General features: G+C 41.2%; 1 protein-coding gene across 2 annotated transcripts in view; it reads right to left on the bottom strand.

Annotated features, from left to right (window-relative positions):
- Positions 1-19,845, bottom strand: part of HIP1R (huntingtin interacting protein 1 related) — a 2,955,354-nt gene that overhangs the window by 1,910,083 nt on the left and 1,025,426 nt on the right. For both annotated transcript variants that reach the window (XM_044068914.1, XM_044068915.1), the window contains exon 5: positions 13,473-13,553. In XM_044068914.1, the coding sequence (XP_043924849.1) occupies positions 13,473-13,553 (81 nt within the window). The remainder of the gene's footprint in view (positions 1-13,472; positions 13,554-19,845) is intronic.

Below are 19,845 nucleotides of genomic sequence, written 5' to 3'. Positions count from 1 at the left end.
ACCATAGAAGCTAAAACCAGGTTTAGGTCCGGGGGGGGGGCATAAAAGAGTTGTAGCTCGTAAGAATGCTCTGCACAACTTATGGGACATGATGTTAAAACCAAATCTCCTACATGAAAATTGGAGATGGCAGCTAGTTGGACACTAATAGTAGCTGCAGCTGCCCCTCGTTCAAAGGTTTCAGACAGGAAATCAAGAATCTTGTGAACAGGAGCAGTGAAGGGATCAATATCATTACTCTCCACCCAATAAGAGAACCTCTTCCATTTGCTAATGTAAATCCTCCTGGTAGTGGGCTTGTTAGAGGACACTAGGATGTGTTGTACAGCCGGGGAAATGTTGGGGAGCCTGGCTAAGACTGGAAGTGGAGAAATCAAGCAGTCAGCTTGAAAGTTTGGAGGGAGGGATGGAGCACATCCAACTGATGCATCAGGGGGTCCGGAACTGTGTCCAGCATCCAAGGCTCCACTTCTAGATGATGGCAGAGAAACGGAAACCATATCTGACTAGGCCAGTAAGGAGCAATGAGGATGAGTTTGCAACCCAGCGACTTTGCTTTCTGAAGTACCACTGGGATCAGAGGGAAAGGTGGAAAGGCATAAAGTAGTCCCAGAGGCCAATCATGAACAAGTGCATCCCTGGGGGACTAGGGCAAAGTAGCAGCTGCATTTGTTGTTGGTGGAGTGGCAAAAAGATCACAGCATGGCTGGTACCATTTGCAAAAAATCAAGTCCACAACTTCTTGCTTGAGGGACCACTCATGAGGCATGAGGACAGCCCTGCTGAGCCTGTCTGCTATCACGTTGGATTTCCCGGGAATGTGCGTCACAATCAGAAAACGTTGGGAAGACATCACCCACTGCCATACTCAAAGGGTTCCCGACAAGGGGTAAGATCTGGTCCCGCCTCGTTTGTTGATGTACCATACCACTGACATATTGTCTCTCTGAATTGCAATGGTCCCGGTAGGTAGAGAGTCCTGAAGTGCTTGCAACGCCAGAAGCACCTCTCTCTCATCTCTAGAGCATTGATGTGCAAATGGTTCTCGTATGGCTGCCACATTTCTTTGGACAGTCTGTCCCAGATAATGCACCACCACCCTATCTGGGAGGTGTCCGTGGTCACTGTGGCTACTGGATGGGGGTCTAGAAAGGGTCTGGCCAGAGTCACCTGGGGGGAGACAAGCCACCATACTAAGTCCTTTTTACAGGATTCCATGACAAAGATCATACGTGACACGGTAAATACTGTAACGACCATTGAGTGAAAAGAAGCCACTGCAGAATTCTCATGTGGAAGAGAGCCATAGGGACTAGAGTAATTGCTGCAGCCATTGAGGCCAGGACTTTCAATACCTCTCTTGCTTGAACTCTCATCTTTTTTTATAAGAAACGAAACTTGCTGATGAATGGTTGACACCCTGTCTTGCGGCAGCTTTGCTTGTATGGCTCTTGTATTTAAGTCTGCCTCTATGAAGGTAATAGACTGAAAAGGCAACAAGGCAGACGTTTCATAGTTTATGGTGATGCCTAGCTGGGAACAAGTTTGAATTGTGTAGTCCCGTGCTTTGATTAGTTGTTTCTCGGAGGTGGCAGTGAGGAGCCAGTCCTCTAGATATGGAAACACCAGGAATCCTAGATGTCTCAGGTGAGTTGCGACCACTGCCATACACTTGGTGAACACCCTGGGGGCTGTGGTGAGACCAAAGGGCAGAGCTCTGAACTGATAATGACTGGCTCCCAGCTGGGAATAGGAATCTCCTGGATTGCCTGTCCATTTTTATGTGGTAGTATGCATCCTGCAAATCTATGGAGCACATCCAATTGTCCTGACCCAAAAAGGGAAGAATGGACTGCAGTGTTATCATCCAGAACTTCGTCTTTTTTACCGATTTGTTTAGCTTGCTGAGATCCAAAATGGGTCTCCAGCCCCCTGTCTTTTTTGGAACTAAAAAGAACCTTGAGTAATTTCTGGATTCAATTTGGTCTGCGGGGACTTCTTGGATGGCTCTTTTTTTTCTAGCAATCCTTGTACTTCTAGGACTGCTTGATCCCAAAGACTGGGTGGAACATCTAGGATAGAACGTTTTTCTCTTACAGGGGATAACTGGGAAAAGGGAATATCGTAACCCCTAGATATTATTGACAGTACCCATGCACCTTTTGTGATGGTTTGCCAGGCTGTTGGGTACAATGATGGTCTGCCCCCGACTGCCTCTAGAGGTGGACAAGTAGAGGCCTCCCTTCAGGAGTGCTGGAAGGGCCTAGCAGAGAACGTATCTCTGTCACCCTGCTGTTGTGGACCCCCCTGCCACGAGGCTGTCATCTTTCGTTGTTGTTTCCCCCTCTGCCTCTGGGGGAAAAATCTCCATGTGAATCAGGCGAAGCTCCCTGGGATTTTCAAAACCACATCTTTCCACTCTTCTGGCCTTTAGAATAGGGTCTAAACAGAGTTGAAAATGGAATCCTACGGCAGAGAGAGTCTTGCCATCCTGTTCACACCTGGTGAGAGTCTCTTTTACCTGAGGCTCAAACAAGGACAAGCCATCAAAAGGGTATTGGTAAAGGAGGACTTGAAAGGTTACGCAAACCGACAAAGGAGCATGCAGGAGTGTATCCGCAAAGCAACTCCGGTACCTGCTGCCCTACTCGCTCCATCTGCCGCATAAGAAATGAGTCTCATGGAGGAGTTGACCACTGAAGTCAAAGTCACAAGCTGGGAAGCCGCCCTGTTCACAACTCCCTCAGCTGTAGGATCCTGCAGGACATCTCAACTCCTTTAGGAGATCCCTCTGAAGTCTGTAAAGTGTGACAAGTAATTCAGCGACCTGAGAGAAAAGGCACTGAAGAGAACATATGCTTCCCATATACCTGTCCATCGTATGGGACTCCTTGTTCGGCGGATGGACAGATGAAGAAGTTTCCACAAGTTCCTTCTTAGTGGCTGCTGCGACCACCACAGCATCAACAGGAACCCCTTTGGAAAGGAAGGATTTGTCCTCGGGTGCAGTTATAAATTTATTTGGTCTCCGCGGAACAGGTTCCATGGTCTCTGGAGCACTCCATGCCTTCCGACTCACTACAGACAGTGGGTCAAAAGGCAAAGACACCCAAAAAGTGGAGGGTCCGGAACCAAATGTGTCCAGGTACACAGACGCATCCTCAGAAGGGGCTAGGAACTTCCAGCCACCCCTCTAAGGATTTCCAAGATGTCCGAAAAAAAGACATCCTCAGAAGTGGACTGTGGGGACCCTTCCGATTCATCCAAGTCCATGTCTGAAGTGATGGACTCAGGGGAGTCCAAATGCTTCCTCTTACATTTTTTTCTTCTGAGGGACCAACTCCAATTGTTCGGGGGAGGTTTCGGAAGAAGTGGAGTCGCCCAATGGGGCGTCCTGGGGCAGAGGTCCTCTGCACTTGGGGGAAGGAGGAGGGTCAAGAGAGTCAGAGGAGGAACCGAAAGAGAAGCTGGAAGGGCCAAAGAAGCCAATTCTTTATGGGCTGGGCTCAAAGGCAATTTAGCAAGTGCCTGTGACTTGAGGAGCCTACTGACCACTCTCACCAGATCATGATCCAAAAGCCTGGAGGACCGAGAGGAGTGAAGAGAGGACCGGTGACTGCCTGCTCCAGATTGCAACAAAGGAGATTGTGGAGCAGAGCGCACCAGCTCCAAAGGAGGAGACCTGGTTCTTTTATGGGCCTGGACTGGCTCCGAAGATACTGATGGAGCCGCGGGAGACCTAGCTTTGTCAGAGCCAACACTGGGAACCAACAAAGCCGAAGGATTGACAGGGGATTTTTCAGACAGTTTGGCTGGCTGAAGACCCTGACACGACGGATCTTGAGGGTTCTTCAGAGCCACATAAAATGAGCTTGTTCTTTCGCTCCTGCAGGACTCTGTAACTGAAAGCAGGACAGACAGAGCATGAGTCCTGCAGGTGAACAGCCCCTAAACAGTAATACACAACTCATGTGCCCATCTGTAAGGGACATTTTTTTGGCAACACGAGTCACATTTTTTGAAGCCAGAGGGTTTTGACTCTTTCTAGTTATCTAAAAATGTCCAAACACAACAGTGAAAATAAAGAAAAAGGAGGAGGAAGAAGGGGAGGAGCCTCTAAGTAAAATGGCGACTCCCCCAATAGAAGAGCCTCGAACTTAAACGGCTACTCCAAAAAGGGTGTGGAAGAAGAAGAACCCTCTAAGTTAAACAGGCTCAATGAGAAAGCAAGGCCTGAGAGAACAAAACGACGGCCAAGAACAGCCAAAAAACAGCAGAGAAAGTCAATAGACTAAACAGGGGCAAGAATACATACGAACAAGGTAATTAAACCAGTAAAACCCAGGAAAGATGACAATATACAAGAAAAACCTTTAAATACTTAGCCTGAGCCAGTAGTCGCAATCTTGATGTTGCAAGTGGCAAACGAGATCTAGGTAGCCGCCGCTAGGCATGTTGGGATAGGGGTTAGCCTCAAGTCAGTATAATCTCCGGAACTATAGTAAATTGTCCAAGTCGGAGCAGAGGATCAGCTCCAAACCCAACCAGCAAGAACGAAGGCGAGATGGGACAACATAATATCAGCTGTTTAACTGCACTTCTTTTACATTCATGCAATTTAAATTGTCGAAATGCTCCTTTATTTTGTTCTTAGCACTCAGGTAATTATTCCTGTTTTTGATCTGTAAACTTCTTTTCCTCTCTGCAACATGTTAACAGTTGCTAAACCTTCTACATTTTGTTACTTTTATCCCACATCTCTTTCTTCTCTAGTTCCACTATACTTTTAAAACCATTTTCAGTTTATGCCAAGCTCTAGCCGCTCCCTCTGGAATTATTTCTATATGCCCTGATGATGCATTCATTATCACCCATTCTTTAAATTCCCAATTTTGTAATAAATTTCTAATGAAATGTTAATGCCTTTCTTCTGTTTTAGTTTCTTGTATATTTATCTCACACTTTATAGGTGGTTATGTGTAGAACAAATACAGAAGGTAACACCACAGGAAAACTCACCTCTTGTTGCAATAATCCACAAACGTCTTTAAGAAAAAGTAAGCGCTTTCACGTAGTAAACACTACGCTTCTTCAGACATAAAACACAGTAAATATAATCCAGTTTAAATACTAATCTTGGCGCTCAAAACCATGTCAATTATTCAATTAGATTAAATTCTTAATAATTATTTAAAAAGACCTGATTTAATTTAATTAAAATGTATATATAAAAATACGTTTATATGATATTAATGAACTCATCTTATAATACGCTGTAATTTATAACATATATAAATCAGCATTTATACAGAGATAGATAAATGAAATAAATACACATTATCTCGCATTTACATTGTCTCATGTGAAAGATGGGCCACCTCCACTATTTCTTCTTTTATTGAATATTTACTTAGACCAGTTGTTGATAATATATCTACTATTCTTAAAGACTCCTATCAACTTATAGGACATCTAGACAGCTTAGACTTAGATAAAGATGTCTCAGAGTATTTACTGATTACAATGGATGTAAAACATTTGTTTACATCCATACCCAATGATTATGGCCAACAAGCCATAAGAGAGATCATGGTAAAATCTACTAATTTTAGTAATAACAGGCAGATATTGGTGAGTCAATTATTAGGTTTAGTCTTAAATAATAATGTCTTTATGTTTAGAGATAGTTATTATTTACAAAAATGGGGGGTTGCCATGGGCACCCCCTGTGCAAACACTTATGCCAATTTGGTAGTCTATTATTGGGAGAAATGTTTTTTATTCAGTTACCCTCTATATAAGAAAGTAAGGCTGTTCAGGAGATTTGTGGATGAAGTTCTTATTATATGGGAGGGTACTAAGATAGAGTTTGACAATTTCCTTGGATATTTGGAATCTACTACAACTTTTTTAAGGTTCACCATGGAAATGTTTCAAGAGAGCATCCATTTTTTGGATTTAACTCTCAAATTATCAGAACAAGGTATGATCATTCCTTCCCTTTACAGGAAGCCAACATGGAAGAACACACTATTAAGATTTGACAGCATGCATCCCAGATATACATTTTCAGGGATTGTTAGAGGTCAATTTACTCGATTAACCAAAATTTGTAGGGAATATGACATTCTGTCAATTGAAGCTAACAATATGGTATTCCTTTTCATAGAAAGGGGATATAATGGTCATATGATCAATAGACATAAACTACAAATAATAGGGAATAAAGAATCAGAGAGATATATATCTCAAATACCTGTCAATAGTTTTCATTCCACAAGTACACACAGAACACCATCACATAAGGACAAGATTACTTATACCCTGAAATACACTAGTGATGTGCAAATAATGAAACAGATAGTACGAAAAAATTGGAACGTCCTCACTATGGATGACGACACCCGTTTGCTAGTAGGAGAATATCTAAGTTCACCTTTAAGAACTGTGACAACTTGAAGCAGATTTTATGCATTGAAAGAAAGTTTACCATCAATAATAGTGTAGGTACTCTGTTAGGAACCCATCCTTGTGGGCATTGCCATATGTGCCCATATATTTCTCACACACAGAGTTTCACACATCCTAATGGTTTATATAGTTTTAAACCTAATTTTTGTTCTAATTGTGATAGTACTAATCTAATTTATTTAGCAACTTGTGATAATTGCCCTGTTTTTTATGTGGGCATGACTAAACGTAGATTAAGAGACAGGATATACAATCATTTGTATGATATAAGAAAAGGCATTGAACTGAATGCCTTAGCAAAACATATACTAGCCTATAATAGCCATAATTTTAGTTTCAGGACCTTACAAATGGTTACCCCTAATCCTAGATGGGGTGACAGGATGAACCATTTGGCAAATGTGGAATTGAAATGGATTTTGAATTTGAGAGCACATGAAAATCCAGGACTTAATCGATATGTATCTATTAAACCTGTTCTTGACAACAGAAAATTATAGAAATTAATATCTCTAAACAATCAGCATTGTGTAATATTCAGTCACTTTTCGTTATTGTTAGTATTAGTGATTATATTTTCTCAGATTGAAGGCAGTTAGGATCTTGTTGACCACCTAAAGTGCCATTACAAACAAGTTATTAATATTGAATCATATAGCATTTTAAACATAGACATAGTATATACACAGTTTTGTGGAGATAGTACACCAATAAAATATCAGGGTCAGATTGCTTTTGCCGTGTGCTTTTGCCGTGGGATTTGTTGCAAAGTGCTTCTTTTTATTGTAATCTATCGTAATTTTAGTGTATTTTGACCTAAATAATATATAAATCTGTTTTTTTCATTCAAGATATAGCAAGATATTTCATATCTAAGGTGTCACTACAAATAAATTATTAATATTGAATTACATAGCGTTTCAGATATAGTATACATACAGCTTTATGGAGATTGCACACAAAAAACCAGGGTCAGATTACTTTGTCGAGTGCTTTTGCCGTGGGATTTGTTGCAAAGCGCTTATTTTCAGCGTATTTTAGTGTATCTTTACCCAAACAATGTATAAATCTGCTTTTCTGAGCTTAAGATATAGTAAGATAATATTTTATAGATACTTTTATAGATACTTGTATATGCATCAATTTATAGGTCTTATTTTATTATTATTATCCTGAACCTTATATTTTAAGAAGTTCTGTGAGACATGAGTTGATCTGTGCAACCTCCTTTAGTGTTATTTATTACCATTTAAAGCTGCACAGATGCTTATTCACATGTAAATGCGAGATAATGTGTATTTATTTCATTTATCTATCTCTGTATAAATGCTGATTTATATATGTTATAAATTACAGCGCATTATAAGATGAGTTCATTAATATCATATAAACGTATTTTTATATATACATTTTAATTAAATTAAATCAGGTCTTTTTAAATAATTATTAAGAATTTAATCTAATTGAATAATTGACATGGTTTTGAGCGCCAAGATTAGTATTTAAACTGGATTATATTTACTGTGTTTTATGTCTGAAGAAGCGTAGTGTTTACTACGTGAAACCACTTACTTTTTCTTAAATAAAGACATTTGTGGATTATTGCAACAAGAGGCGAGTTTTCCTGTGGTGTTACCTTCTGTATTTGTTCTACACATTTTTCGTTTTCTGCTGTACGGAAGGTTCTTTGCTCATCAGACGCAGTGTTGTTTTTCATTTCATTTATAGGTGGTTAGTGAGATAACATTATTGGATGGGTTTTAATATTTTCATCCAAATTAACAACCTTGTGTATTATTCAACTTCTGTACAGCCCACCCCAGTTAATGTATTGTGCAGAATTACATGCAAAGCTCCTCTGAACTGCTGCTCTTGAAATAACATTCTCCATACCAAATGCTTTTATATACTTCTTTAAAAATCTAGCTTCTATAGTTAGTTTTCCTTTTAGCCCCCCCCCCCCGACACATCTTCAACAGTACAAAACAATATTCCAAGCACCACCTAGAAATAAAATGCTGTGCTTGAAATTGATTACTTCTCCCATAATTCTTTATGGTTCACCACTACACGTTCAGGTAACATCTTTCCAAACTATTCAAATCACTATATCCCTCCCCAAAATGCTTTAAAAATAATAGAGAGCTATATATGCAGTTGAAACAACAAAACCCCAGAAGCCTCAGATTCTCTCTGGCAGCATCCTCTACTGACAACTAGCTTACAAATAACAGAATTCATGCTAACATATATTTTGTCAGTTCTAGCACAGAAACATGTCACTTCGACTTACTGTGAGGTGTTTTCCCATCCCAAGTATAGAAGAACATTACGACTGTATTCAATTACCCTTTAACTTAAAAAAACAACTTTTAAAAGATTCACTGACTAGCCTTATGAAAGAAAAATTATTTTGTGACTTTATACTACATTCTAAAACTATGGGAGATAAATATTTACTTTCAATACTTTTTTCCCCTTCATTTATGTCACTTTATCCCCCCTTCCTTCATTTATCTCACTTTATCTCCCCCCCTTTTTAAACCCCTTACACAAAACTTGCTTTCACTGCTCTTCCAAAAGTAAACTGCTGCCCTTCTAACAAATCCACTGAAGATGTTAGAGTGCAGGCTCTGAGCATGTCTTCACAGTTGTCGTCTTTATCTCGAGTGCATCAGTTCAATTCTTGTCAATTTTCACTTACACAAGCCAGATACCTGCACTCTGTAAAGGCATGCTCTTATGAAAAATCCCCATAATCTTCACTTTGTTTTCATTACTTATCAATATAATTTCACAAACATTAAAACACAAAACTGGACTCTTCGGTAATTTTATATTTTAATCTACTGTTGTAACAGTCATTGTGCCATCATTTAACTATTCTGATTCCAAGGTTTCTGTCCTCATGCCTTGTTGCAATCTAAGTAATAAGTTCCTCTAGGTTTTTAAAAGCTTGCTGTTAATGAAATCGGCTACCACATAAGAAAAGTTATTTCTCCACACACTATGCATTACTATACTGATGTGTTTACTCGTTGCATTTAGAAGCACGCTATCTACTACTATATTACATTTTAAAATCATGTTCAAACTTTTAACTTAACTCAGACTATATAGGTGAAAAATTATTTTACTTAATACTTAAACTTTTCAGTTTAACGAGCGTTGGTAATATATCTGTTCTTTCTTGCGTGTATTGGAAGTAGTATTGTATTTGTTAGTTATGCTTATTCCTCTACCCGTATGTGTTGTTTCACTTTCCTTTATAACCTCAAGAATTGAGCTGATGCATGAAATTTCATTTAGGCTACACGTTTGTAGTTCTAAACGACAATAAACGTTACTTTGACTATACTTAATTTGCCCCTGCATTCACACATTTTAAAATGGTCTACAGTGACGTTAATACTTAGAGTTCCTCCACTATTAACCAAGTCCAATCTGCGTGAGACGGTGGTACCTGAGGTAGATGTAAAAGATCCAATGGCACTTATTAAAAAAGAGTAGGGGAAGTTCTATGGTGCCATGGCCAAACTTCACTGAGAACCGGTCAACCAAAAGATGACAGTTTCAGTGAAAATGCCTGGTGAAACCACTTTCATTGACCGTGGATAATTTCCTAATCTCCACAGCTGACAGACCTTGGAGTAGGTACATTTAAGTTCAAGGAGTTGTGGGATGTCCCTCCACATGAGTGGTGAAAAGGGTAGCTTGCCCCCTGCAAAATGATTTAATCAGTTTCAGCAAAACTGCTTTCAGTGAAATATTTTCAAATTTTATTTATTCTTTTTACAGTCAGGGAAAAAGGTGTTGATCTATCAAGTCGATTCCATTTCTCCTACTCAATGTAAATACCACACTGGGTCTCCCCTATAAAGGGGGTTAAGAGCCTGGTGAGACTAACCTGGTCAGTCCAGAATCTTCTTCTTTTGGCTGCTCCCATTTGGGGGCCGCCAAAGCGGATCATCTGTTTCCATTTCTTCCTGTCCTCTGCATCTTGCTCTGTCACACCAACCACCTGCATGTCCTCTCTCACATCCATAAACCTTATCTTAGGCCCTCCTCTTTTCCTGTTACCTGGCAGTTTTTTCCCCAATATACTCTGCATCCCTCCTCAGCACATGTCCAAACCAACTTAATCCTGCGCCTCTGGCTTTGTCTCCAAACCTTCCAACCTGGGTTGACCCTCTAATATACTTATTCCTAATCCTGTCCACCCTAGTCACACCCAGTGCAAATCTTAACATCTTTATCTCTGCCACGTCCAGCTCTGACTCCTGCCTTTTTGTCAATGCCACTGTCTCCAACCCATATAACATAGCTGGTCTCACTACCCTCTTGTAGACCTGCCCTTTCACTCTTACTGGTACTCGTCTGTCACAAATCACTCCTGAAACTCTTCTCCACCCACTCCATCCTGCATGTACTCTCTTCTTCACCTCTCGTCCACACTCACCATTACTCTGAACTGTTGATCCCAAGTATTTAAACTCATTCACCTTCGCCACCTCTACTCCCTGCATCCTCACCATTCCTCTATACTTCCTCTCATTCACACACACATGTTCTGTCTTAGTCCTGCTGACCTTCATTCCTCTTCTCTCTAGAGCATATCTCCACCTCTCCAGGGTCTCCTCCACCTGTTCCTTACTCTCACTACAGATCACAATGTCATCTGCAAACATCATAGTTAACGAGGACTCCTGTCTGATCTCGTCTGTCAACCTGTCCACCACCATTGCAATGAAGAAAGGGTTCAGAGCTGATCCTTGATGTAATCCCACCTCCACCTTAAACAAATCCATCATTCCCACTGCAGACCTCACCACTGTCACACTACCCTCTTACATATCCTGTACCACTCTTACATACTTCTCTGACACTCCCGACTTCCTCATACAATACCACAACTCCTCTCTAGGCACCCTGTCATATGCTTTCTCTAAGTCTACAAAAACACAATGCAACTCCTTCTGACCTTCTCTGTACTTCTCCATCAACACTCTCAGAACAAACATCGCATCTGTAGTGCTCTTTCCTGGCATGAAACCATACTGCTGATCACTAATCATCACCTCCCTTCTTAACCTAGCTTCCACTACTCTTTCCCATAACTTCATGCTGTGACTGATCAATTTAATCCCTCTGTAGTTACTACAGCTCTGCACATCACCCTTATTCTTAAAATTCGGTACCAAAACACTTTTTCTCCATTCCTCAGGCATCCTCTCACTTTCCAAGATTTCATTAAACAATCTAGTTAAAAACTCCACTGACATTTCACCTAAACACCTCCATGCTTCCACAGGTATGTCATCTGGACCAACAGCCTTTTCCATTCTTTATCCTCTTCATAGCTATCCTTACTTCCTCCTTGCTAATCCACTGCACTTCATGATTCACTATCTGCACATCATCCTATCTTCTCTCCCTCTCATTCTCTTCATTCATCAGCCCCTCAAAGTATTCTTTCCATCTGCTCAACACACTCTCCTCGCTTGTGAGTACATTTCCCTCACTATCCTTTATCACCCTTACCTGCTGCACATCTTTCCTAGCATGGTCTCTCTGTTTAGCCAATAGGTACAGGTCCTTTTCTCCCTCCTTAGTGTCCAACCTTTCATACAACTCTTCATACACCTTATCCTTAGCCTTCACCGCCTCTCTCTTTGCCATGCACCTCATCTCCTTATACTCCTGTCTACTTTCTTCATCTCTCTGACAATCCCACTTCTTCTTCGCCAACCTCTTTCTCTGTATACTCTCCTGTACTTCCTCATTCCGCCACCAGATCTCCTCATCCTCCTTCCTCTGTCCAGATGTCACACCAAGCACCTTTCTAGCCATCTCTCTTACTAGCTCTGCTGTAGTTACCCAGGTATTCGGTAACTCTTCACTGCCACCCAATGCCTGTCTAAACTCTTCCCTGAACTCCACCTCACAATTACCCTTTTTCAATTTCCATCATTTGATCCTTGGTGCTGCCCTCACACTCCCCCTCCTCTTCTTGATCACCAACGTCATCCTAAAAACCACCATCCTATGCTGCCTAACTACACTTCCCCTGCCACCACTTTACAGTCTCCAATCTCCTTCCGACTGGCCCTTTTACATAAGATATAATCCACCTATGTGCATCTTCCTCCACTCTTGTATGTCACCCTATGCTCCTCCCTCTTGTTAAAATATACATTCACCATAGCCACGTCCATCCTTTTTGCAAAATCCACTACCATCTGACCAGTAAAGAATAAATAAATAATATTACAGTTCACTTTTATTATTATTCCCCACCCTCTCAACACAACAGCTTCTGGTTCAAATCCCAGCTTCTCGTGACTGTCACAAAACATGTTTTACCGCTTTCCCACTAGTTCGAACAGATGACAGTAGGACTAATATTTTCCACTTCTGCCACCCTTCAGTAAGTTAAATTAACTGCTGCCCTTCTTCCTGTTCCTCGCCTACTTGAAGTGCTTGTACATGGTTTGAATCCAAGCTTCTCCCAATTCTACTGGTCCATTCCTGGGCTTTTCTCTCTCAAACATTTTCTTTTGAAACCAGAAATACATCTTTCCTTTTACAGTCTCTTTTGGATCCCTCTTATATGAGCAGGATACACAAACCAAGTCCCCTTCGTGCTGCTCACTGAACCCCTCCAAAGTCACATGCTTTCTTTGATAGTTTTGACCTACCCAGGAAAATATTTTAAATGTCACTAAATATAGCAGTTTGAATCTCACCCCAGCATCTCTAATAACTGGAAAGTAAACTTCTCCTCATGTCTAAAGTGATGTGAGCAGTCATTTTCCACAAGTACCCTGTATTTTTAACTAAAGTTCCTTTTTCAGGTTTATTTGCATGATACTTATAATGTCAACTACTGCTGGTGATAAAAGTATAAACATGCATTTCCTAAAATAGCCAGTGTTACCACAAGCACTTTTAAGCATACTGGTGCTTTGAAAATTAAATTTGTCAAGTATAAGAGTCTGTACCTTTGCATGAAAGCTCATCTTGTTACAGAGAAGTTGCGAGTAGACATTGACCAGTTGTCCATATCGATCATGCATATGTCCCTAAAAACAAATGATAAAATCAAGTCGATCTGTCATTGTACAATAATTTACAGTACAACTGTGTATACGATAAGACAGTTGTCCATATCGATCATGCATATGTCCCTAAAAACAAATGAAAAAATCAAGCCGATGTGTCATTCTGCAATAATTTACAGTGCAACTGTGTATATGATAAGATACAGCAGTAACGGGCAATCTGAATATTGGCATTTTACTTTGGAAGTAAACTATCAGAAATGTATCTGTGTTCACAATTCATTACATGTTTCAGCAGGCTTGTAAGACCAGCTAAGTACTTACAAAATACACAGGGTATCTCATTGTTACTGTAACCTAAGAAGGGATCTTCACTATAACTTAGAAGTCCCAGCCAAACATTAACTCACCACAGTTTTAGCGCCTTACTCCAAAACACAAAACTTTCATCAAAAACTGTAAAAAACTGACTTCCATCCTGTTTAAAACCTCAAAAAGAAGCACCATGCCTAGACCGGCAGCATTTAAAGAAACGTACACACAAAAGTAACAGTGAAAATACACACAAAACACTTGCATGAAATATGTTGCATAAAATAAATATATGTCAATAAATACATCTTCAAATAATTTAACTGACGCCCCTGTACTGGCCCAGTAATCAAGAAGCCTCAATCCTCACCACTAGGACCAGTGAGGGATGTGCACATTGGGAGGATAAGCACACACACAGTAAAGTACAATTCCCCTCAAGAGCACACAGAGATCACAGTCACTCTGAAGTTGGTTTCTCCCTCTTTCTCCAAATCCCCAATAAGACTCCCCACTGGCACAGCTATAGGGTTAAGATCTCAGCTGAGTGGTCAAGCCAAAACCACCAGCACCCTCACTGTCCAACCAGTGCTTCGTGTTCCTGCCCAAGCAGCTGACACACACAAACTTTGAGATTTGATTTATATACAAACACACAGACACTCCTGGGAAAGGCTGGCACAGGTTCACTAGCTATGCCCCCTTCTGCCCAGACTATAAGGTAGTAATCACTGCCACCAACCACACTTACTTATCAGCTACTATAAGGTCCTTACCAAAGGGTGACCAATCCTACTGTGTGATGTTACTATTATCCAAATGGTAAGTGTGCCCAAGACTTTTAAGGCTATTGGAGTGACCTATATAGTGTCACCAAATAGGCATGCAAGTCCTCCCAGAGCATAAATAACTTGAAACAAACCAGCCACAATTAAAAGGTTTCAATATATTTAATAATAAATAATAAAAGCACAAGACAATATTCAGTAACTCAACACAGTGACAACAGAGTTCAGAATCTAAGAAAATATTTTAAAACAACATTGCAAGACCGTCTCAAATAAATTCAGAAAACATCTAAACTAGTCTTCACTATATTCCTAACTGTCTCTAAAAGAAACTATGTCCTAAATAACTTACTTATAGAGCAAGACAGAAGAGAAGTGCTGAATGGATGTTTTCATATCCAAGACAAGATGCAGAATCCACAGACTTTTTCTCTGAGAGCATTCTTAAATTAATATCACATTTTACTGCTGGGTCAACTTGGGATGAAATCACTGTCACCTGCCTTCAGTTCCCAGGCTAATAGAAACTTAGAATTTAGCACCTCTGTGTCAACAATACACATCTCTCAGAAGTTTGCCTAGAACTGGAAGTTGTAAAATAGTTAAGCACTTATACATTTTAAGCCTAGTAATTATTTCTATTTCAAGTCAACAGAAAAAGTTCAGCTCTAGACATCGTGTGTTCTTGTTGAGCTGAAACTGAGATAACACAATCGTAAACAATTTCAAATTATTTTCCTGAGGGTTTGCAAGTTAACTCTTTATGTTCCAGCTTCTACCATCAAAACATACATTGCATAGGCATATAGTTTATAAATAGTTGTGTTCTTCTCCAGTAGGGTACACTGTGGTTACATTCTTGAAGCTCAGTGCATAAAGTACAGTTGTGTACACTTACCATAAATGTAGATGTTTGAGTGTATTCACTGTTGCAGTCATCACTTTTGAGTTATCTGCTTGCAGTAGCCCTCAGTCGGCCTAATTAACAAAGTCTTGGATCTTGCATCAGTTGCTGTCCCTTCTTCCATGACATCAGGTTGTCAAGGATATAAAACATGCAGCCGACGCCATTACATCAGTTTTTCTTGCCCCAGATGTCAAGTGCCCCCCTAATGGGAAGCAATTCAATCTATAAATATACAAGGTTATACAAAAAAGCAAATACACCAAAAAGCTTTTGAGAGTAGTAAAGTAGAGTACAGGTATAGCCAAAAGAAGAAAGGGGTCTGGAGGGAGGGTAACCAGGACTGCAACAGTGAATACACTCGACCATCTACATTTATGGTAAGTATATACAACTGTACTATGTTCTTCGTGTTTCACTGTTGCAGTCATCACTTTTGGGTAGATTCCCAAAGCTAAGGATGGGAGGAGGAATTTAGACAGCAATAGAACCAGCTATAAGGCCCTGCAAGACTGCAGTGGCAAACCCATCTCTGGATTTAGAGAAAATTGGCAGTAATGCTTGGTGAAAGTATGTACTGAACCCCAGGTAGTGGCTTCTAGGATGTCCCTGGTAGGGGCACCTCTGAGAAAGGCTGTAGAGGTAGATGCAACCCTGGTTGAATGGGGTCTGATCCCCTGTGGGATAGGTTTTCCATGGTGCTTTAGCAGAAATGAATGCAATGGCCTATCCATTTGGAAATGGTCTGCTTTGAAATAGCCTTCCCCTCTGCCCCTGCAGCAAATGCCACCAGCAGTTGGTCAGATTTCTTTTGAGGTTTAGTCCTGTCTAAGTAGATTCTAAGTTGTCTGTGCACATCTAAGGAGTGAAGTATCCATTCCCCTTTGTTCTGTGGGTTAGCAAAAAAGGTTGGCAAATGAATGGACTGATTAAGGGCCACACTGGATACTACCTTGGGCATGAAGGAGGGATTGGTCCTGAGGAACACCCTGTCCACATGAAAGATGATGAAAGGCTCCACTGCTATGAGGGCCTGTAATTTGGATACCCTTCTTGCTGAAGTGATTGCTAAAAGAAAAGCTGTTTTCCAAGAGAGGAATTTTAACTCTGCTGTGGCAGCTGGCACAAAAGGAGGAAGGGTAAGCTTTTCCAATACAAAGTTAAGGTCCCAGGCTGGAGTTGGGGGCTCTCCTGGGTGGTCGTAGATTTTTGGCCCCTCTGAGGAACTGCTTAAGCAGTGGATGAGAGAAGAGGGGAGGTTCTGTGTTATAATGAGCTGAAATGGCTGAGGCATGAATTTTGATGGAGGAGAAAGACAGGCCCTTGTGAAGCATCTCAGTTAAGTATTGTAAAATCTGAGGTAAACTGGGCACTGCTGTACTCATCCCTTGAGATTGGTTCTGGGCAGAGAATCTTTTCCATTTTTCAGCATACGATTTTCTAGTACTAGACCTCCTTGCCTCTAAATGATATCCATCACTGGTTTACCAAGGGATGGTAAAGGAGAGATTAGGTAATTAGCCAGGCTGCTAGGTTCAGTGTATGAAGTTGAGGATGCAGAATCTGGTTCTCCTGCTGAAACAATAGGGTAGGAGTCTGAGGCAGGTGCCATGGGGCCAACAGTGACACTGCGCAAGAGGGGGTACCCAGTGTTGGTGTGGCCAGTCTGGTGCAATCAAAATTATCCTTGGTTTGTCTCGTTTGATTTTTAGTAGTACTTTGGAGAGGAGAGGCAGAGGAGGAAAGGCATAAACTGATAGGCTTTTCCAGCTGAATGACAGAGCATCCACTTTCCAAGCTTGTTTGTGGGGAGTCCTAGTGCAAACCTTGTCCAACTGATGGTTGTGGGGGGAGGCAAACAAGTCTATATCTGGGCTCCCCCATTTGCTTGTCAACATGTTGAAAATCCTTGGTTCCAGCTTCCACTCATGTGGGTCCATGAGGTTTCTGCTTAGTTCGTCCGCCAGTGTATTTAGTTTTCCAGGCAGGAATTGAGCTTGTAGATGCACTTGGTAGCTCAGGGCTGTGTTCCACAATGCCATGGCTAGTCTGCATAGGGGGTAAGAATGTGAATCCCCTGCTTGTTTATGTACCACATAACAGTGGTGTTGTCCGTCTTTACCCTTAATTGTCCTGGAAGACTGTGGTCCTTGAAGGCTGTCAGAGCATGCTGCACAGGTAACATTTCTTTTTGACTGATATGCAAGTGCATTTGCCATGGGTTCCATTTGCCCTGAATGCACTTCCCTGCCAGGTGAGCCCCCCACATGCATAATCTGATGCATCTGTTGTTAGGTTGTGGGCGGCAGGAGGTGGTATGAATGGTAGTCCCTTGTTTTGGTGGCAGGCCTCTGCCCAGCAAACAAACTCTAGGCATAGGCAAGGTATGACAGGAATCATTGCTTTTAGATCCTGAGAATGGTGACACCATAGGCTTTTTAGATACCACTGTAGTATTTGCCTTGCAGATAGAGTTTTTGTGGGCAATTGTTTGAAGTAGGTTGTCAAATGAATTTGTTTCTCTGGCGTGAGGAAAGCCATCTGGGAAGTTGTATTCAAGCTTGCTCCCAGGAATATGTTTTGTTGACAGGGTACCAGGTGCGATTTCTTTTCGTTTATGGTGTACCCCAAACAAGTTAGCATTCTCTGTACAAAGGCCAAATGATTCAAAAGTATGTTCTGGCTTTCTACCTGAATTAAACAATCGTCCGGGTATGGGTATATTTGAATATTTCTTTGCCTGCAAAATCTGATGACTGGGGCTAGGCACTTGTGAATACCCTGGGTGCAGTAGATAAGCCAAAGGGCAGTGCAGAGAACTGGTAGTGATTGTAGCCTGCTTTGAAGCGTAGGTATCTTCTGCAAGATTCCCTGATTGGGATGTGCAGGTATGCCTCTTTTAAATCAAGTGTTACCATCCAGGCATCTTTTCCTAGCATAGGAAGCAACTGGTGAAGAGTCAGCATCTTGAATTTTGGAATCACCAAAAAGGTGTGTAGAGTAGACCAGTCCAGAATAGGATGCCATGAATTGTCTTTTCTGGGTACCAGGAAAAGTCTGGAGTAGAAACCTTGTCCTTTTTCCTCTTCTGGTACAGTATGAATAGCCTTTATGTTTAAAAGAGAGAGTATTTGCTTTTGAGCCTCTGCCCATTGATTTGGGAGTAGATCTGGCCAACCTTTTGGCGTCGGGTAATGTGTGGAAGTCAAATCTGTATCCTTGGGACACTATATTTAAAACCCATTTGTCCTGGGCAATGAGTTCCCAGTTTTTGGCCTGCAGACCAATCTTTCCCCCGAAAGGAGCATTCAGTAGAGAAGTGCTTGGAAGTTTTAAAATCAAGTCATTGAGACAGTTTTCCATATGGGGGGGGGGGGGGGAGTCTTACTACTCCCAGATTTGGAAGCGGATGCCACCTACTGCTTAGTCTTGTGCGTACCCTGGGACTGAAACCTGGGATTTATGTTGTGTCTGGGTTTGGATTGAGAAGGCCTGGAAGGGGCTGGAAAGGACCAATTCTTAGAGGGCCAATGCTTACTAAATATTGGAGGCTGAACTTGTAGAAATCTTTAACAGTTTGCATAGATTTAGCTTTATCTTCCATCTTTTTAAGAACTTCCTCAGCTTTGTTGCTAAACAGGCGGTCCTGATTTAACGGTGCATCCAACAGTTTAGCTTTAACATGATCAGGCAAAGATTGCTCCTTAAGCCAAGCATGCCTTCTGTGTAAAGATCCAGTGACAGCAGCCCTGTAAGAGGCCTCTAAAGAATCAAACCCACATTGCAAAGTACGTTTTCCAACCAGTTCAGCAGAATGCATTAAATCCTGTAATTCCTTATTTTCAGCACAGTCAGGAATCAACATAATTTTCTGTTTAAGCAATCCAATAATATGTTGTTGATAGTTTAACATATGAAACTGACAGTTTAAAGCCCTAATGGCCAAGGTTGCAGAAGTGTAAACCTTCTTACCCCATCTATCCAGCACACTGGAATCTCTATCAGAAGGGGTAGGGTTTTTGGCAGTAGAGGCCTTAATGTCCTTGGGTCCCTGTGAAATAGTCTCTGTATCCGCAATAAGATATTTAAAAAGGAACTTGTGAGAACCAGGAACCCTGTAACATCTGTCAGGTTTTCTGGGAGCAGGAGGCAAAGAATCAGGATCCAAACTAGATTCCAAAAAGGCATCATCAACATTGTCTAGTACAGGAGGTATAGCTAAAGGCCTATGCTGAGGCAAGAGTAAGAAATCCCCAAGTCTCTTTTTCGAATCAGAAAAATCCTGAATTTCCCAGTGAAAATGCTCCCT

This window comes from Protopterus annectens, chromosome 4.part0 (assembly GCF_019279795.1).
Source record: "Protopterus annectens isolate FY-2018-M chromosome 4.part0, PAN1.0, whole genome shotgun sequence".
In the NCBI taxonomy this organism is placed as follows: Eukaryota; Metazoa; Chordata; order Ceratodontiformes; family Protopteridae; genus Protopterus; species Protopterus annectens.
The sequence above is the reverse complement of the archived record's forward strand: the minus strand, read 5'-3'. Positions and strand labels throughout refer to the sequence as shown.